The sequence below is a fragment of the Magnolia sinica genome, chromosome 13 (genome assembly GCF_029962835.1).
Source record: "Magnolia sinica isolate HGM2019 chromosome 13, MsV1, whole genome shotgun sequence".
NCBI classification, from domain to species: domain Eukaryota; kingdom Viridiplantae; phylum Streptophyta; class Magnoliopsida; order Magnoliales; family Magnoliaceae; genus Magnolia; species Magnolia sinica.
In genome coordinates this window covers 33398228-33420243 of record NC_080585.1, presented here as the reverse complement: position 1 = coordinate 33420243, position 22016 = coordinate 33398228, and the positions used below count along the sequence as shown (strand labels likewise).

At 35.6% G+C, this 22016-nt stretch overlaps 1 protein-coding gene and 1 long non-coding RNA gene across 2 annotated transcripts; one reads left to right on the top strand and one right to left on the bottom strand.

Moving 5' to 3' along the window:
• Positions 1-36: 36 nt before the first annotated feature.
• Positions 37-5757, bottom strand: LOC131224213 (uncharacterized). Its single transcript, XM_058219751.1, has 5 exons — positions 3380-5757; positions 2924-3049; positions 1005-1175; positions 695-781; positions 37-183 (listed from the first exon to the last, which is right to left on the bottom strand). The coding sequence occupies exons 1-5, from the start codon at positions 3428-3430 to the stop codon at positions 37-39; spliced, it is 582 nt and encodes a 193-aa protein (XP_058075734.1). The 5' UTR covers positions 3431-5757.
• A 5385-nt stretch (positions 5758-11142) lies between these two features.
• LOC131223516 (uncharacterized) lies at positions 11143-11964 on the top strand. The gene is made up of 3 exons (XR_009160514.1): positions 11143-11606; positions 11700-11781; positions 11869-11964. It is a non-coding gene; the product is annotated as an uncharacterized LOC131223516 (long non-coding RNA).
• The last annotated feature ends 10052 nt before the right edge of the window (positions 11965-22016 follow it).

Below are 22016 nucleotides of genomic sequence, written 5' to 3'. Positions count from 1 at the left end.
AAGCACCACTTACAACCATCAAGATATGCTATATAACTAATTGGCATCAGTGCTAGATAGAAGAGTCAATCTCATCAAGAGGGTGATAAATAGTGGAAATAGCACAGCATCAATTGGAGACAAAAAGACACATATGAACAGATCCAGTCCAAAAAGAAGGAGCCCATGTGCAATGCCCAAAATCTATTACAGTCAACATAAATAAGTATGTTAGAGATATCCAAAAACGGTTCCGTATTTGAGAGGTACTAGCCCATCTCTCCAGTTTAACCTTCCCAGAAAGAGTCTGCAATGATGATTCTTGTGAGGAGAGAGAAGTGAATCACGGCACACGTGCCAACTTGTGCACAAGTGTGCGAGATCATGGCCATTCTTAAGGTGTGGCTGACTGCAAACATGCCCTCATAATAAGACCAATCCACTCATCAGGTGGGCATTTGTACAAGGCATGGACAGTTAGAAATCAAGACTTATATTCAACATAAACATGAAGACAACCTGATCCCTCGACCAGCCTAGATTTTGCAACAAGGTATGTTACATCAAACCCCACCTAGAACATGGCCCAGATCCCACAAAGTGCCAACGCAGCAATTAACCCCCTCAATCTCTCCTCACGCAAAACACATCAGCAGTTCTCTTTTGGAAAAAGCAAATTCCTGGATTCTAAATTTTGATGGAACAGAACAAATACCATAGTCATGTCTAAAACAATCACTGATAACTCTGCTTGAACACCTAACAACATGCACGTGGGCCTATTGTATTCCTCGCTGCATATCTTTTAGATCACAAGAAAGAAAACATGTTAATAATAAAATCAGCAGAGTTCCAGCTAGCAATGCAATTTAGACCACCAAAGGGCTACACAATCCGAATCTCGAAACAGAACACACACACACATAAGGCAGCCATGGAACTGAGTTCCAGCTATCAAACCAAGTATGGTAGTATTAACTCAAAAGGAAATTTTTTTTAAACATAAATAGAAATAAAACCATAACTGAGGCTAATGCATGCAGCACCCATTGATGATACTGAACTTGAAGGTCTAGCCCCAAATCTGTAGACAATTGCCCATTCGCATTAATAGCGGCCCAGCGCACACGAGGGTGGGGATCTGAGAATTGGTTCAAAACCATCGTCACCACCTGCTCCAGATTTTTTATCATCACCTGCATGGAATAAAAAGGAAATTAAATGAAAATGCAATTGTAAAAGAAGCTTTCTTTTCCATTGGCAGGTTCATCCCTTTTTTCTTGTTTCTTGTTTGCATTTTTTTTCTTTTTGGGTAATGGTTAAAAAAGTATAAAAATAAATTTTTAAAAAATAGAAGAAGAAGAAGAAGAAGCCTTCAAGTTAGTTCATCCATCAAACACAAGGAAACAACAACTAGCATTTGCAGTCTACGGCCTAATTGGCATATGTAAAAACTTCATCAATTCAGCATTTCAACTAAATAAAAATAAAAATCAGCAACTATCCAATACCATTCTAAAAGAACCTCCAAAAGCAACTAGTACACACGCAAGGATCAAGCAACCAACTGCAATTAAGAACTGGAAAATCCTGAATTTGCAGGTGAATTGTGACAGAAGGGAGAACCAATGAAGAAGAAACTTTAACAATCCAACTGACTTAAAACACCCACCAAGGATCAAATGTCAGTACGCCATTAAATCCCAAATTCCTGAAAATCAAATCTAAACCTACAAATGTAGGATAAAATGAATCAAATAATAAGAACATAAATTACAAGATACCGTAACTTCTTAGAAGAGTTGTACCTAGAATTCAACCAAATTTGTAAAGAAAACTCATGCCCAAACAACAGGAAGAGTTGTACCTAGAATTTGTTCATCAATGAGATGTAGTGAGAGAGAGCCTGGGGTCGTGAACTCTGGCTGTCCAACATCTGTATCCAAATAAGCCACTTTCCGATATCTGAAAAGGAAGCAGAGGGCATTGAGTTGCAAAAGCCTAGACAAAAGTATAATTATTATTTTTTTTTAAAAGGGCATTTTTATTTTACCAACAATGACTTATGCAAAGCACTAGAATATGCTTTTAGGGGAATCAATTGACCAAAATACCTTCTTCTTCTTTTTCCTTTTGATTTTCCCATAAAAAGTGTCAAGGTAAAGCATTTTTAGGCTCTCATGGTGTGTTCATCACATTCAACCCATACAACAGGTTCATTCCACCATGATGATAAAGTGAGCCCAAAAATTAAGTCCAATAATCAGGTGGGCTACATATGAATTTGAAGGTCTTTGGGTGGTTTAGGCCAATCTTTTATCCCATTCCAATACAATAAACATTGGATTTAGCAGACAAGGTGGAAGAATATTTGACACTTCAGGTGGTTAACAGGCCAATCTTATATTGGCATTCACCAGGGAATCATGAACCCTGTATCATCCATAATTTCCTTAATGTGAAAGGAAACAACAGCATGACACATAATACCTGTTAGGGGTTAACATGGATAATCCAATCCTTCCTGTATCAGAGAAACAAATTCAATCATCTTCACTAGTTCAAGATTAAACATATCATGCCAGCTTGAAATACATTGCTGTCCAGACCTGTTTCTTCTTTGTTGTCCAATTCTAATTGGATCTGAAAATCAAAACATTTTGCTTGCATACCTGAATCCTGTGTACTTATACCTTATGCACATGAAGTAGTTAGTAATTACCATCTGCAACCCTGTTTCTGTTTTGGCATGTTGTCAATTCAATTGCTAGTCATTGCAACTGAATTTGTGTCAGAGCAACCTAAATAACCAGATAAATGATGAGCATGTCTATTAGGATTCCCATAACATACACTAATCTTACCAAATCCAACAGAGTAACAAATTACTGGTTTTTGAAAGAAAACTAATCACAACAGGAAAAAAGAAAGAAAAAAAAAGTACCTTATATCTAATTTGATTCAAGAAAATGAGAGTAAAACCAGCTTTTGAGGCATTGCCTGACATCTTATGCACTGCTTGGCTCGTAAGGCGTGCTTGCAAACCCATTTGCTGCATTCCTATCTTACCCTGCATGACATTCCCATTCATGATGACTACTCGAAAGAGTAGGATTTCATTTCCTATCCACTCCATTCACTCAACTAATGGACCATACCATCTAGAGTTGTGGCCCAGATATGAGGCTCATGTCTATGAAAGAAATGAATGGCTAAATTTTTTACAAATTATCAACATTTGCTATATGCATTCAGTAAACTTGACCATTGTACCAGTCTGATTTTGTCCACAATACATAAACAATGCATTCAGGAACATAACTGATAAAAAAATGCCCATTGATTTCTTTCCTTAATAGAAAAAAGCAAAATCCTAGATAGTGAGAGAGAAGATACATACCATTCCACCTAAGCTGTCCAGAATAGTGAGAGAGAAGCATTGTAACTTCATCTCAGCACTTACATTTTCACGTGTGAAACATCTGTACAAAAAGAAATGTGCATCTTAAAAAAGAAATGACTCACAATCCAAATTCAACATACATGCATAGCTCACAGGATGAGTACATGGAAAAGTCAACAAAAGTTGAGCATGAAGTGAATAGAAAGAATACTTGATCATGGCATCTGAATGCAAAACATTGGACAAATGTAAACATATACTAAAATCAAAAGGAAAGAGTAACTGAGAAGCAGATCATTGCTGAATTTAGGATCAGAACCAAAAATGGTAAGCGAAGAATACAAAAACCACACACGAATTGCCACAGCCTATGTTACCCAAACACTATGAATTGCAATATGAACAGTACCAATCACAATGAGGAATGGTTGACAGTCCCACACAATCTACACCAGAAAATTAATCCACAACCACGGACCATCCAACACCTTGTTGGACAAGCTGAAGATAAGCTTATTTCAATCCATTTATATTGAGCCTAGCCCAACATGTCGTATACAAATGCCCAAGAACCAAAACCTCTATGTGTGTGTGTGTGTGTGTGTGTGTGTGTGTGTGTGTATTGTGGAAGCAAATAACTACTACATTACAGAATGCAACTATGATGTTAGTGCATGAATGCAACCACAATCCAATCAAGGGACATGACAACTATTATCACTGTGGTGGATGCTGCCCACCCAGACAATTCTGTATGTTCATGAGTTGTATTTTGAGGAGTGAATCTGCATAGAAAATCTATGAATTTTAAGGCCTGCCCATTTTGGGGTTGGCGAAATGTGTGCAACTAACTTCATGGTGGTGGCATTGACTTCTTTCAATGGCTCTTCTAGAAAAAAATGATCACCTATAACACTTTAAGATGGGAAGTTCTAGAGTGTTAATCATATGACTCTCTTTTTTTTCTTTTTCTTTTTTAAGTTCAATGTGGACTGGTGCTGTATTCCACTCATTAACTGTCTATGTGTAGGTCACAATCAGAAGGTTACAGTGGTCCTATTGGGGAGATTTTGGGAGAGTATCATCCATAGTAAGAGGCAACATAGTAATGGGTGTCTGTAACTATGGACCCACCTCTCATAGTTGTAAAAACCAGTATCCTCAAACACGAGGATAAAAAGACTCAACGACTCAGATGGACTCATTCAGCCCTGAGTTGGGTCTAGATTCATCCGAGTCGAGTGTTACCACAGGATGACTCATGGTGTTGAACCAGAGGGTACTACCTAATCTGAGTCAACTCGGACAAGTCTAGTTCAGACTCGTCCCAGTCATAAAACTAAGGCAAACACTACTTCTGTTCCTTTAAAAAAAATGTATGCAGGTGTTGGCCACCTAACTCAAAAAGGGCTGTGATTCAATGAAGGCCCTTGATGTGAAGGTGTGGGACGTGCTAGAATCTAGGTAGATGCCAACATGTGTTGGAGATCTGTGGAATTAATCCATATTCTGAAAGAGTATGTGACATAATCGAGAATATTGGTTGAAGCATTTCTTCAAACATGTAGGGGGCCATGGATAGTGGCGGACATGGCTGCCGCCCAATTTTTGGCCATCAAAAGAGGAAAATAGAGAGAAAGAGAGAGTACCTTCGAGTGCCTCCTCTGATTTCTTCTATTCTCTTTAGCACTGTTGGAGAGAGATCAATGAAAGGACTGCTTCGAAGAGAACGAGCTAGGAGGCCTCAATCTACAAGCGTAATCCTCGATCCGTTGGAATGATCTTCGGATCAGATGCTGGCCATCAATTTTCTTGGACTTTAACCACTGGCCGTTGATTAGGGTCCTTAATTGCTCACCGTTGATGACCACGTCTGCAAGTTGCCGGGCCTACTTGATCTGTAGCTCTAGATCTGATCGAAGAACCTGAGAATGAGAAGAAAGGAAGAGAAATAAAAGAGAGAATGAGATTTGGAGGTAAGATGGGAGATTGAAAGTTCCAAATCCAAGATGGGAGAAGCTCACGAGATGAGAGGAGCGAGAAAAGAGGAGCAGATAGAGGGAAATGAAAAACCCTTTTGACGCTTTTTTTTTAAAAAAATTGTAATAACTAACATTTACCGGCAGCCACATACCAAAATCAGGGGCATTTTTGGATGGCTGCCGGTGATTCTCATTATCACCGGCAATTATAGATGGCCGCTTGTAAAAAATGCGCCAGGAAAGACGCACTTTCTTGTAGATAGTTGTATGAATTTGATAGATTTATATATGAATACCTAAGATGAGATGATATTCATGAAAAGTAATATCAGCTTTAATCGAGGGGACAAAGACCTGGATGAAAGTAAAATAAAAATATCAGCTTCATCCACAAACTATGTGACCCCCAGGAAGTTTTCAATGGTGGGCGTTCAATCACCACTATATACACAGGTGTAGTTTCTCATGTGTGGTCTACATGAGATTTTCTTTATTTTTGGGCTCATGCAGTAAGATAATCTGAAATAATTGATGGAACATATCATGTAAGGGCCCACAAAGCACCATCTAGTATCTCCTAGCTAATGAGAACGTAGTAAGCAATCCACATAGGCATAACAAGGCACCTCCTTGGGTACGGTGTTGATGTGGCAAAGTGTCGTGGACCCCACTGTGATATATGTGTTAGATCTAAATCGTCCATCCATTTATTATATTATTTTAGGTCACGAACCCAAAAATGAGGTAGATTCAAAGCTCAAGTGGACCACCATAAAAATCAGTGGAGATTGAATGCCTACAATTGAAAACTTCACAGGGCATGAAAGTTTTGAATCAAGCTGATATTTTTGTTTTTCCATCATCCAAGTCTATTTGACCTTATTAACATATTCGATGGCAAATAAACATCACAGTGGACCTTAAGAAGGTTTCAACGGTGGGCCTCATTGTCCCCACAACTTTCTATAGTGTGGTCCACTTGAGCTTTTGATCTGTCTCAGTTTTTGTCTCATGCCCTAAAATGAAGTGGAGAAATGGATGAATGGGTGAATATAACACATTTATCATGATGGGCACAAAAATCAGCTCAACATAGCTTCTAGGCAATTAGTGTTGAAAGTTGGCACATAAGTAAGAAAGAGTAAAGTTGTCATTTAAGAAAATGTTTTAACTCAGAGTCCGGATCCTTTGTTTCCTGGAGTCAGAGAGTCGCTGACTCCAGGAATCTCATTGGTCTAGCTCGACAGACTGCCACGTAGGCAGTTTTTTAATATTAAAAAATAAAATAAAATCCGTCTTCTGTATTTCCTAACGGTGACAGCAGTGTTTGGCGGTGCTTTCCATTTTCGTTCTCCATTCTGAGCTTTTTTCAGAAATTTCTTCTCCTATCAAAATCTGTGGAATCTAATTTCAAATTCCTTCCTATTTTACAAATGGATTCGATTAAAGCTGCTGCCGGAAGAAAAAATCCCTTTTTTCTTTTGACGGTTGGAGGCCCCTCCTTCCTCAATCTCTCTTAATATCTCTCGCCCATTTTTCTTCATTCAATTCACGACAAGCTGCCCGCCGATAGCCGATTTCGGCCCATTGAAGTCTATTTCATCCATTCATCCATCAAAGATTCACCCCATTTTACAGGTATTTATTTATTTTATATTTATGATATGCTTTTGAGGGTTGAGTTTGGGGAGGATTAGGGCCTGTTTGGCCAAGCGGATTAGAATTTCTCTAATTTATATTTATGTTTTCTGTTGAAGCAAAATGCTCATACTGCATACCCCATGATATGCTCTGCCATGGCATACAGTGATATTTTTTTGTTCATGTTAGGCTTGAATCCTTTGGATGCTAAGGCCACATTGCTATAATTAAATGGCAGTTTCTACAGTCAGTTTATTCCTTGAGAGATCAGTTTCAAATCTGTAGAAGGGATCAACCATTTAAGAACCATGAAAGGTCAAATAATTAGGTTGCAGATTTATGTCCAAAGTTATAGTTTATTCAGAATAAATCTGAATTGAATTTACAAATAACCGTAGAGAGTGAATGCCTTTCAATATTACAACTTGGGAAACAAAGTGATTAAATAAAAGATTACTTCTGTGTAGTTGCATATGCATATGCTGAGGCATATGTTCGGACTCAAGAGTATGGCCTCACTTATTTTGTGCTCTTGCTTCAAAGTCTACTATTCTTGTAGTCTTACACCGACTCAAGAGTACATCTATCACCCATATGCTTCTGCACCCATTTCAAGGGCTTGAATTGTATATACTTCAACCAAGAAGCATTAGGTTTTACTTTTAGGATTCACTTATCAAAAAGCAAGCTTTATGCATGTGCCTTGTGGGAAGTTAGTTAGTCTTTCTTTAGGCCACCCTTATTAAGATGCAGGCAATGTGTAAGAATATGTTATCATGTGGGGTTGTCCTTCTCTCTCCCCCTCCCACCCCCTTCTTCACCAGACTCTTAAATATATCTATTACTTTTTGGTGTACTTTTCTAATGTCTCAAATGGACTTCTAAAGGGGGGAAAAAAATCACCATTAGATGTCAAGACTTTAAAACTAATAAGGCAAAGACATGGAAAACCACTTGTTTCATACAACTCACTGAAAAAAATCCTAGCTTCACGCATGACTAATTGATGTTTGAAGCCTCAATGTAAATAAAAGTTTAAAATTGCGGTCTTAAAGAGAAAGGTATGCTCCATCAATTGAATTGCAACTACCTAACTATCAAATAATTTGTCAGTGAGAAGAAGTAAATTGCAATGACCTTCCCCGTCATTTGGATTCAATATATGAGATCATCAAATTTTAGATTATTCTACTTTCAAGTTGGAGCTGAAGAAACCTAAAGAGACTTGGTGGAAATTCATCATTATGATCATTGCAGAAAAATCAATAATTGTTCTGACCGTTCATTAAACATGATGTCCTCATTATGAACATTGTGTGTCCAAATGCAACCAAGCATACTAACATCTAACACAAAAACACAAACAGCTGGATTGCAACAAAATAGAAAGCCATGCATAGAGAGGTGTCCAAGAGAGGTCCAACAAAATAGAAAGCATACTAACATCTATGATGTTTTTCTGGGTCCTCATTTTTTTGGGTTGGGTCATTCTTGTATTTAATTTAGCCAATCCAGGTTGGAATATTTGATAGGTGCGGCCTGTCACTTTTTGTGGCGCTTACTGGATAGTGTTGTAAAGCCTTTTGCTGATTTTTCAAAGATGCAGGTGGTGTGCTCCCACCTTTAAATAAAATAAATTTAAAAAAAAAAAAAATTTAAAAAACATGTTGAGATGTTTGAGTGCCTTATTTGAAGTGTATTGATATCGTCTTGCATATTGGTTTTGTACCTTTGTTTTAGTAGTTCGTTCTATAACACAAAGCCTAAAACAAAACAAGATCTCAACTTTGTATCTAAAATAAGGAAGGAGAGGTACTTTCCATAACTCCTATATTTTCTCGGCTTGCACCCCTCACATGTCGTAGTGATTTGTACCTAGGACCTAGTCGCAAGTGTAGGTTTTTCTCCCAGGCATGCTGCATATAGTGAAGATGAGCAATGCGTATGCTTAGCTCGCCTCAACTCAAGTGATGAGGAGAGCAGAAGTTGTGAGAAGGCTATGAATTATGATGTTGTTAAGCTCTATAGATTTTTATTCTTTTTGAAAGATGAAGTGTTAGCAACATTGCAATTAACCTCTAATGTGTCATACTAAATATCAGAATTCAATTCAGCAGTGCATCCACAACCTCTATCCTTTTTCGGCGATCATTTTACTGCATGGGAAAACACATATATAGGCTTGATCAAAAACTTCTGTCACACCAAAGAAGTTTTCAATGGTGATCCTAATCTTCGATAATAATAAGAAACCTACTATAAATTTAATTGTATATCAAAGATATTTTATTTTATATTATTATTTTATTTGTTTATCATTGTTAATTTGTCTTTAAGCAGGGGTCTATCCTTTCAATTTGACAAGTTCTTCAAAAGCATATTGTGCTTAACATAGTGAGTAATTTCTCCTTATGTTTCTGAATTTTTTTATCAAATTTTAAAATGAGACATAAAAGTTACGTATGACCTTAATTGTTATTATTTTTCATGATTGCAGGATGAGTCATTTCAATCATAAAACTATTATTACAGCACTAAATGTACTCCATCAAATTTTTTGTTTTATCAATCAAATTAATTTAAAAGATGAACATAAAAAAGCAATATCAACCACTCCTTTTAAAGAATTTTTGCGTTTTCCAAAGTCAGCAATTCAATGCACATTTTTAAATACTATTTTACGTAGATGGGATAACGAAAGCAAAAGTTTCATCATTGGAAGAAATAAACTATTTATTAAACCCCAAGACATTGCTTTGATATTGGGGTTGAGTATGAATGGAGAGTCTATAGATATGAAGAAGAAACTAAATAATTGCGATGAAAATTTTAAAGACAAATATTTTCCAAATGCTCTTATATTGAGGAACTTGATTGGGGAGAATATTAAGAGGTTGATGGAAGAAACTTTGGATGAATGTTTAGTTGACTTTACTAAACTCTTCATTTTGTATATATTTAATAAAATTTTATTTCCAACTTCAAATCATGTCACACCTAAATTCTTGTTGCACTATGTGAATAACCTGGAAAAGTTGCATAATTATGATTGGGCGACTGCTGTTTATGAGTTTTTGGTTAGAAGTATTTCTAAATGTGTGGATGAGAAGAAGAGCTATGTGAACGGATGTGTCATGATACTAGAAGTAAGTAAACAATAACTTTTATCAATTTTTTTCTTATCGTTCTCATATGTCTTTCTCATATGAATTTATTTTATGCATAGTCATGGTTACAAGAGCACATCATTCATCAGCCAATGTTAACAACAAAAATGGTGTATCCACATTTATTGAGATGGGTAGAAGGTGGTTACCAACATACTGACGCGCATAGGAAATATATTGATAATCTTATCTACTCTCAGTTAATCAATTATTTAATTGAATTAAGATTTTAAAATTAATATTTAATTTGTTCAAAGAAAGTATATACATTTATATATTTATATCCATCAGGTTATTGAAGAAATAAAGCCTACGTATGAAGAGAGAAATCTACTACCTCCTCCTGTAAGTGAATCGTGTTTCTTTTTTATACTTGATATGCAATCAATACTGATTACACATTAAATAATATTTGTATTTTTTATTGGCCTACAGGATACATCAAACACTATAGAAATATGCCGGCATTTAGAACCTAAATTGCTCAACAAGTTAGAGAAAATTGTAATTGTTCCCCACTTAACAAATATTTTATATGTGCGTATATTTTTTTAATCATATTATCTTGAGATGCTAATTCCTTATTATCTTTATTGTGATTTATATATAGGCATCAAATATTACCAAAGAAACATGTAGTCATTTGGAACCTATATTATTGCAAAACAAAGAGAAAATATAATTATTCTGCATGCAATAATTATTTTTAATTTGTGTATATTTTATATATCACAATGCATTAGAATACTAATTCTATTTCATTGATTCTTGTAATTTTTATACATGAGATATCAAGTGCAGTCAACGAAATGTGCAGATAATTTGAACCTAAATTTTTAAACTTTATAGAGAAGTTAAATATACATGTAATCACAATAAACTTTTTTCATATGTATGTACTTTTCATTCATAATAATTTTGAATGCTTTAATCTAAATAAAATATTATGTTTTTTTCTATATAGAATAAGAAAAATGAAGATAATAGTGAGTACAGAGAATTACTGATGGAAAACAAAGAGTTAAGAGATAAGATAGTTGATAAAGAAATAATCATAAAACGGTTGTCTGATGAAGTGAAAGAGTTAAAGAGAAACCGCGATTGGGAAGGTATATTATGTGAGATAATCAAGGACATGCAAGTAAATTCTGATATACCACAAGTTTCTACTCTCATTCATGCGAATATGAAGATAACTGAGACTTTTGTTGCAAATCAAAATTCTTTAGTAAAGCGTGTCAAAGTGCAGGGTAGGAAGAGGATTCCTTCAAAAGTCTTACAATCTCCATACACTGAACTTTTATGTAAAACCAAAGGTAAAAGTATATGTGAAACTCCTGAAATCTAATCACGTATGGAAAAGAGTAATGAGTATATGTTATCCCAAGAAAAGGTGAATGCAATTACGACTCTTAAAGCTCAGAATAAAATCAAGTAAGATGCTCTAAGTAGTTAATTTATAATCCACCCACTTATTATTATTATTTTTTTATCTTTTTGTACTAATACGATAATATATGTCCTTAGGGATCAAATATTTGGCCCACTTCATGTCGAAAGGAGATCCTTAGAGTCATTGTTGAATCCAATGAAATGGGTAGATGATGAGGTATAATTTAAATGTTATATTACGATGAGGTGTGATCCATCATTCATGGATATGACTTAATTGATTAATCTGTTAAATTTGATGCAGGTTATATCCAAGTATGGTGAATTGATGGCTATTCGAGAAAATAGAGGTGGGCATAATTTGTTAAAATGTCACTTCTTCAGCACATGGTTTCATGTAAGTTTTCTCATTTATATGTGTAGCAAAATTATTATATAAGTAATTTGTGTTTAAATGATGCTAATTTCATTTAAATTGAATCATTTAAAAAATGTGTGTACAACGAGAATTATAATGAAAGGAGACAAGAAATTTGAAGAGATATATGATGATGGTAATGATGCAAAAATTAAAAGTATTATAATAAAGATTCCTTACGAGCTAAAGAGTTAAAAAAAACTTATGATCCCACTGCATGAAATGTCCCATTGGTACTTGCTTGTCATTGACTTAAAGAGAAAAATATTTTCAATTTACAATTCTTTCAAAGGTCACCAAACATTAACATACATCAATACGATGGTATGGATATTAATTTGTTCAATGGAAGAAAATTCAACTTAAAAAATTATGATTGTGAAAGTATTTAATACTTCTTTATTATAAATGCAGGTTTTAAGTTTGAAGATTCATTTATTAAAAAATAGTAAAATAGATTATGGATTTACGGTCTCTATAGACCAAGAATGCCCCCATCAACCAAATTCGTAAGTCATTTTCCATTGAACAAATTAATATACATACCGTCGTATTGATGTAGGTTAATGTTTGGTAACCTTTGAGAGAGTTGTAAATTGAAAATATTTTTATCTTTAAGTCAATGACAAGCAAGTACCAATGGGACATTTCATGCAGTGGGATCATAAGTTTTTCTTTACTCTTTAGCTCGTAAGGAATCCTTATTACAATACTTTCAATTTTTGCATCATTACCATTATAATATATCTCTTCAAATTTCTTATTTCCTTTCATTATAATTCTCGTTGTACATACATATTTCTGAAATGGTTCAATTTAAATGAAATTAGCATCATTTAAACACAAATTACTTATATGATAATTTTGTTACACATATAAATGAGAAAACTTACATGAAACCATGCGTTGAAGAAGTGACATTTTAACAAATTATGCCCACTTTTATTTTCTCGAATAGCTATTAATTCACCATACTTGGATATAACCTTCATCAAATTTAACAGATTAATCAATTAAGTCATATCAATGAATGATGGATCATACCTTATTGTAATATAACATTTAAATTATACATCATCATCTACCCATTTCATTGGATTCAACAATGACTCTAAGGATCTCCTTTCGACATGAAGTAGGCCAAATATTTAATCCCTAAGGACATATATTATCGTATTAGTACAAAAAGATAAAATAATAATAATAAGTGGGTGGATCATAAATTAACTACTTGGAGCATCTTACCTGATTTTATTCTAAGTTTTAAGGGTCGTAATTACATTCACCTCTTCTTCGGATAACATATACTCATCACGCTTTTCCATACGTAATTGGATTTAAGGAGTTTCACATATACTTTTACCTTGCATTTTACATAAAAGTTCAGTGTATGGAAATTGTAAGACTTTTGAAGGAATCTTCTTCCTATCCTGCACTTTGACACGCTTCACTAAAGAGTTTTGATTTGCAACAAAAGTCTTAGTTATCTTCGTATTCGCATGAACGGGAGTAGAAACTTGTGATATATCAGAATTTACTTGCATGTCCTTGATTATTTCACATAATGTAACTTTCTAATCGCGGTTTCTCTTTAACTATTTCACTTCATCAGACAACCATTTTATGATTATTTCTTTATCAACTATCTTATCTCTTAACTCTTTGTTTTCCATCAGTAATTCTTTGTACTCACTATTATCTTCATTTTTTTATTCTATATAAAAAAAAAAACATAATATTTTATCTAAATTAAAGCATTCAAAATTATTATAAATGAAAAATACATACATATGAAAAAAATTTATTGTGATTACATGTATATTTAACTTCTCTATAAAGTTTAAAAATTTAGGTTCAAATGGTCTGCACATTTCGTTGACTGCACTTGATATCTCATGTATAAAAATTACATGAATCAATGAAATAGAATTAGTATTCTAATGCATTGTGATCTATAAAATATACACAAATTAAAAATAATTGTTGTATGTAGAATAATTACATTTTCTCTTTATTTTGCAATAATATAGGTTCCAAATGACTACATGTTTCTTAGGTAATATTTGATGCATATATGTAAATCACAATAAAGATAATAAGGAATTAGCATCTCGAGATAACATGATTAAAAAAATATACGCATATATAAAATATTTGTTAAGTGGAGAACAATTACAATAAAAAAGAAACATGATTCACTTACAGGAGGAGGTAGTAGATTTCTCTCTTCATACGTAGGCTTTATTTCTTCAATAACCTGATGGATATAAATATATAAATGTAAATACTTTCTTTAAATAAATTAAATATTAATTTTAAAATCTTAATTGAGTTAAATAATTGATTACCTGAGAGTAGATGAGATTATCAATATATTTTCTATGCGTGTCAGTATGTTGGTAACCACTTTCTATCCATCTCAATAAACGTGGATACACCATTTTTGTTGTTAACATTGGCTGATGAATGATGTGCTCTTGTAACCATGATTATACATAAAATAAATTCATATGAGAATGATAAGAAAAAAATTGATAAAAGTTGTTGTTTACTTACTTCTAGTATCATGACACATCCGTTCACATATCTCTTCTTCTCATCCACACATTTAGAAATACTTTTAACCAAAAACTCATAAACGACAGTCACCCAATCATAATTATGCAACTTTTTCAGGTTATTCACATATTGCAACAAGAATTTAGGTGTGACATGATTTGAAGTTGGAAATAAAATTTTATTAAATATATACAAAATGAAGAGTTTGGTAAAGTCAACTAAATATTCATCCAAAGTTTCTTCCATCAACCTCTTAATATTCTCTTCAATCAAATTCCTCAATATAAGAGCATTTGGAAAATATTTGTCTTTAAAATTTTCATCGCAATCATTTAGTTTCTTCTTCATATCTATAGACTCTCCATTCATACTCAACCCCAATTTCAAAGCAATGTCTTAGGGTTTAATAAATAGTCTATTTTTTTCAATAATGAAACTTTTGTTTTTGTTATCCCATCTACGTAAAATAGTATTTAAAAATGTGCGTTGAAATGCTGACTTTGGAAAACACAAAAATTCTTTAAAAGGAGTGGTTGATATTACTTTTTTATGTTCATCTTTTAAATTAATTTGATTGATAAAACAAAAAATTTGATGGAGTACATTTGGTGCTGTAATAATAGTTTTGTGATTGAAATGATGCATCCTGCAATCATGAACGGGGAAAGTCATTGCAATTTACTTCTTCTCACTGACAAATTATTTGATAGTTAGGTAGTTGCAATTCAATTGATGGAGCATACCTTTCTCTTTAAGACCGCAATTTTAAGCTTTTATCTACATTGAGGCTTCAAATATCAATTACTTATGCGCGAAGCTAGGATTTTTTTCAGTGAGTTGTATGAAACAAGTGATTTTCCATGTCTCTACCTTATTAGTTTTAAAGTCTTGGCATCTAATGGTGAATTTTCTTTTTTCTTTCCCCCCCCGCCCCTTTAGAAGTTCATTTGTGACATTAGAAAAGTACACAAAAAAGTAATAGATATATTTAAGAGTTTGGTGAAGAAGGGAAAGGGGGGAGGGGAAGAAAGAAGGATAACCCCACATGATAACATATTCTTACACATTGTCTACATCTTAATAAGGGTAGCCTAAAGAAAGACTAACTAACCTTCCTGCAAGGCACATGCATAAAGCTTGCTTCTTGATAAGTGAATCCTAAAAGTAAAACCTAATGCTTCTCGGTTGAATTATATACAATTCAAGCCCTTGAAATGGGTGCAGAAGCAAATGGGTGACATATGTACTCTTGAGTTGGTGTAAGACTATAAGAATAGTAGACTTTGAAGTAAGAACACAAAATAAGTGAGGCCATACTCTTGAGTCCAAACATTTGCCTCAACATATGCATATGCAACTACACAAAAGTAATCTTTTATTTTATCACTTTGTTTCCTGAGTTGTAATATTGAAAGGCATTCTCGGTTATTTGTAAATTCAATTCAGATTTATTCTGACTAAACTATAACTTTGGACATAAATTTGCAACCTAATTATTTTACCTTTCATGGTTCTTAAATGGTTGATCCCTTCTACTGATTTGGAGCTGATCTCTCAAGGAATAAAATGACTGTAGAAACTGCCATTTAATTATAGCAATGTAGCATTACCATCCAACGGATTCAAGCCTAACAAGAACAGAAAAATATCACTGTATGTCATGGCAGAGCATATCATGGGGTATGCAGTATGAGCATTTTCGTTCCACAGAAAACATAAATATAAATTAGAGAAATTCCAATCCGCCTAGCCAAACAGGCCCTAATCCTCCCCAAACTCAACCCTCAAATGCATATCATAAATATAAAATAAATAAATACCTGTAAAATGGGGTGAATCTTCGATGGATGAATGGATGAAATAGACTTCAATGGGCCGAAATTGGCTATCGGTGGGCAGTCTGTCGTGAATCAAATGAAGAAAAATGTGCGAGAGAGATTGAGAGAGATTTAGGAAGGAGGGGCCCCCAACCGTCAAAAGAAAAAAAGGATTTTTTCTTCCGGCAGCAGCTTTAATCGAATCCATCTGTAAAATAGGAAGGAATTTGAAATTAGATTCCACAAATTTTGATAGGAGAAGAAATTTCTGAAAAAAAACTAAGATTGGAGAACGAAAATGGAAAGCACCGCCAAACGCTGCCGGCACCCTTAGGAAATACAGAAGACGGATTTATTTATTTTTAATATTTAAAAACTGCCTACGTCGTAGTCTGTCAAGCGGGACTAATGAGATTCCTGGAGTCAGCGACTCACTGACTCCAGGAAACAGAGGATCTGGACTCCTGAAACTCAAAATCACTTACCGTAACGCCCCGTGTTTCCAAGACCCAAGTATATAACCTGTTTCCCAAAAACCAGAGTGTTAGCTTATAAAATCCAGTGTAAATTTGAACCGTTTATCATTAATCAGAGTTAACAGCAATGAAGCTAGCATAAACCATGCATTGAATAAGAATATTCCAACCATAATGAAATTCCAAATGTAGCGCCCATACAAGACTTATACAATCACAAATAACTAAGTTCATTAAACACAAGTAAGAATCTATCAACTAGTGGTGAAGCTCAATATGGGTCGCAGGGACCCCGTTTAGCTCCTCAGCTACCCGAGATACTCTAGCAACCCAGTGAACAGCATTGGCTCGCCGTACACCTGCATCAACTGTTACTGTTTGATAGCGTCAATGGCTATCGCAGTGAGGAGCACCCTCTAAGATTATACATTTATCACTCATAATCTAACTTAAATCGCAATATGTGAGAAGGGGCATTTAAACAACGCAATTCAAGATTCATAATCATGCATTCAAAATTAAGCTAGTTAATACAATTTCAACATTAAGGGAATGTAATGAAAACCGAAATGCAAAGGGACGTATCCAAATAGTCAAGCAATCAATCTTACGACCTTTATAAAATGACTAGAAAACCAAACTTCAGACGTTTGCTTCACCCGGAAATCATATCATACATGAACACCGCAAGATGGTTACGAAATCACTAAGCGAACACCCGCTCCAACCGGAAATCATGGTACGACTAAACACCACAAGATGAAGAGACAAACAGCATACAAACTCTAGACCACCTAGAAATCGTATCATACATGAACACCGTAAGATGGCTAGGAAATCGCTAAGCAAACACTCACTCCACCCGGAAATCATAGTATGACCGAACACCGCAAGATAGCTAACAACCCAACATGCAAAACTCTACTTTACCCGGAAATTATATTGTATGTGAACACTGCAAGATGCCTAGGAAATCGCTAAGCGAACACCCGCTCCACCCGAAAATCACCATATGATTGAACACCGTAAAATGAAGAGAGAACCAACTAGCCACAAAGGGTACCAATGTTCCATCAAGGCCACCAAGGGCAAATTAATGGTTCAAATTGCATGGAGTAATTATGCGGTCCAATCCATACAAGACAAAGCATGGTTCAAGCTATATAAGGTAGGTGTGTGATCAAGCCGTATAAGTCAAATGGGGCCCACAAGATAGTAAGTCCTCAACATGTTATATTCAATCCATAAAATAATCACAAACAACAACATTTGGTTAACTAGCAAACTCCACAACCTGTGGCAACCGAATCATTCATGTTTCTAGCATCAAGGAGTCACAACATTCATATGTTATATGAACCAATCATGCACCATATTAGCATATTCATGAGATGAAATAGTAAACTAAATAATTTAGAGTTACCGACTACATAGCATTAAAGTATCATTAATATTCAGATTAGTGAATTTATGTGGGAAGCTCAAAGGGTGAGTCCTCACCTTTAGAGGTCGTAGTACGTTCCTCGATCCAAGTTCTCGTGACTATCCTGCATCCTAATATCACGCAAGGAATTTCATAGAGTCAATGAGTCATTCCCGTTATAATAACTTGCATTAGAAGACATTCAAATCTTTGGAATGAATGGGGTTTGTAAAGACCCATGAACAAGGGCATTTGGGCCTGTTTTTAGGGTGTCCAGGCCCACCAATCCTTAGCCCGACCAAGTGGCCTGGACTGGGCCTGAGATTACCCATCACTAAGGCCCGAACCGGCCTGACTTGGCCCAGCTGCTATGTACAATAATGCCCAGAAATCTGGACTGGACTGGGCCATTTCTGGCCCAACTGTGTTGCTAGCAGCCCAAGCTGGCTAGGCTGGCCTATTTTGGCCCAGTAGATAGGCCCCAAGTGTGGCCCACTGCACTTGCAGGGCAAGGCCCACTGAGATTTAAGGTGCGGCCCACTGAGTTTCAAACTCAGGTGCGGCCCACTGTTTGAACGTGGTGCGACCCCCTGCCTTGTGGCCGGGCTTGGCTCAAACCCACAGCCCAGGTGGAGGACGTTTGCAGTCTAGCGTCCTGGCCTAGCAATGGCGTTTTCATTTCAGTTTTTCACAGCCCATCTGAGGGTTTGTTTCAGCCCAGATTAAATGCCCAGCTAAGGCCTGATTTCAGCTCGTTTCAGCCCAACTCAAATCAGGGCCCAGCTGAGGGGCGTTTTAGCTCAGCCTCCTGGCCCATTTACAGGTCTGTTTTCCGCTCATTGCACGGCCTAATCTCGATCTGGTTTCAGCTCATTTGCGCGGCCTGATGAAGGCCTGTTTTCAGTCCTGCTTCAGGCCCTCAAAACAGGTGCAGGTCCGGTACTAGAGAAGATGAGCTGATTAACCTTCCAAGTAGTCAGCTGGAGGCGTTCCTGGGGACATCATTCCAGCGTGTTAACACCGAGTTAACTCGTTACTGATTTGGATGCAGCTTTTTTTTTTTTTTTTTTAACGGCTGGGAGATAGTTGGGATGGAACGGACTATTTCCCGTACCCGATCTGAGTAAGGGATTGTTTTAAGGCTACCATTGATAGTAGATATGGCCTACCTGATGAACGAGCATGTCACGAATCAGCGCCTACAGGTGATGGTGCGGTGGGTGGATTCTGACGAGGAAGATGGCCGGCTTCTAATGGCAAATCGCCATCCGGTGGATCTTTCTCAAATCTGAGCCTTTGGGACTGTAAGAATCAATCCAAGGGAGCTTACAGAAGGGAGATTTCCGAGCTTAGGGGTAATTTTCGCGGTGCGTTCGAGCTTTGGAAGGAATGGGTGGTTTTCCTTTCGAGCTGCTGTAAGAGGGGAAGACGGACTACCCCTACCGATCCTTTCTCATCTTAAGTACGCCCTAAACTCCCCTAGGTCCGTTATATCACAGTTAGATGGTCCCGATTCGTTCCATATCAGGAAGGCAGAAGAAAACCATTGGCGCTACAAAACCGGCGTCGGTTTTCCACTGACAACCCCAATCCGCCTGGTTTTGAATAGAGGGCCAGGATGCCTCTCTTCGTGCGGCTGAGATAGGGGAAGACTGCCCTTTGCAGATTGCCAGCTGCACACAGAAGGGATTTTCTGTTTTCGGAAACAAGCCGCACGCAGCTCCATTTGCGCTGGAGTTCCTGTACACACACGTGCACAGTTCCACTTGAGAACACCTAGGGCTAGGTCAGTGATCTCGTATGATCATGATGGACGGTTCAGATCACCCATACGGGCCATGATGGTGGGCCACAGTTGGAATCGATGGACGGCCCTTCGTCCGTTCAGAACGCGCTGGGCGCGGGAAAAGGAAAGAAGGAATTTCCTTCCTTAGCAATTTTTTTCGGTCAGAGCTGCTCTGACCGGTCTCCATGTTCCAGTGCACAGTGGGTGCACGTACCTTCTGTGCACAGGCAGAAATTGTGGGGTCCACAGTGATGTCTGTGATCTTATTCACTCCATTCATGCATTTTTCCATGTCAATTTAGGGCCCGGCCCGAAGAATGAGGTGGATCCATGGCTTAGGTAGGCCATATCATTTAAATCGTGGCCCATAAGTGCCAACCACCATCAATTTATGGTGATCTGAGGTCCACCCCCGTGATCAGAATCATTCACCTAACTAGTGGACCAATCAGGTCACAACCCCTTTATATCACTATCATCTTACATATAAATATGCATTATTTTATATTTGAATATAATTACTAACGTATTATATTTTATATTAATAATCATTTATCAATTAATAACGTTTAATTGGTAATATTTTATATATATATATATATATATATATATATATATATATATATATATATATATATATAATTTCATAATTATCATCAAGAATATTCCAAGTGTACTATAGTTAAATTATAAGATATTCTTATACATTCATTATAATAATATTAGTAAATAATGTCTTAGATTATATAATAAAAATATATTTTTATATTTGTTTAGTATAATACATTAATAGTCATAGATAAGTATTTATTTACAATCATTAATATTTATAATGTACTTTTGTAATAATATATAGTTAAAAATGCAAATATCGGTTAATGTATATCAATTATATGATAATGTGTTGTCATACAATTTATTTTATATATAGTTTAAATAATATACAAAAATTTGAATAATGCACGTAACATATATATTACTATGAATAACTATAAAATTACTTTGTATTATAGTATATATATATATATATATATATATACAATCACATCACATTTGAAATGAATTATTAGGGTATTAACTTAATATAGGCCAGAGTGTGAATGTTCACCTATATCGGGATTGTATTTATACTAAGTCAGGTTCTCATGGTAACACCCGAGTACAAAAAAATACGGGTGTTACAATATACCCCTTTTAAAGAGAATTTCGTCCCCAAAATTCAATACTTTTACCTTAAATGGGAATAAGGATAATGTATTCTACCATATCTCTTATCATTCGCCACCTTCCTTGTGACGTAGACTTATATGCTCAAGGGCTTGTGACTAAGTACTACGACTGAGGTTGTTACACTTGCCACATTTCGTCTTAAGCATTAAACTAAAGAAGAAAAGCTTAAAAGTAAATACATTTTTTCAATAAAAATTTAAACTTTTGAATACAGTCTAAATTTAAAAAAAATCATCCAAAAACGAAACGCCTATTTTAGATATAAGTGCTGGAATTAAGTTTTACTAAACAGACCCTAATCATTGAATGCTTTCTCGTATCCCATTGAAGAAAAAGATGACGTTTTTGGTCAATCATGTACTGCGGATGGTTGACAGCTGCTTCCAATTGTACAGTATTTGCCTATTCGAATCTCTAATTGCAGGGAGCCCGTGTAACAAAAAGCAATGTGGAGCCCACCATGATGTGTATTTGACATCCACTCCGTCTATCATTTACAACTTGTGTTAGGACTTTATGCCAAAAATAAGGTTGATCCAAAGCTTAATTGGACTACTCCATTAGAAACGATGGAGATGAGATGCCTACGGTTGAAACGTTCATACAACCCACAGTTCTATTTATATGCCATCCAACCTTTTGTTTTTTGTTTTTTTTTTTCTGTTAGCTTGTTAGAACACCCACTAGCCACCCCCACTAGAGAATCGATGCCAAGACCTCATTGTTGAAACGAGGTATCTTTC

Excerpts from the sequence above, each read along its gene's own strand:
- LOC131224213 (XM_058219751.1), bottom strand. The coding sequence starts at position 3,430 with ATGAAGTTACAATGCTTCTCTCTCACTATTCTGGACAGCTTAGGTGGA. Across the intron at positions 782-1,004 it reads TGCTGCATGCATTAGCCTCA|ATATGCAGCGAGGAATACAA; the intron begins GTTATGGTTTTA and ends GTGATCTAAAAG. Across the intron at positions 184-694 it reads TTGTTTTAGACATGACTATG|ATTTTGGGCATTGCACATGG; the intron begins GTATTTGTTCTG and ends TGACTGTAATAG.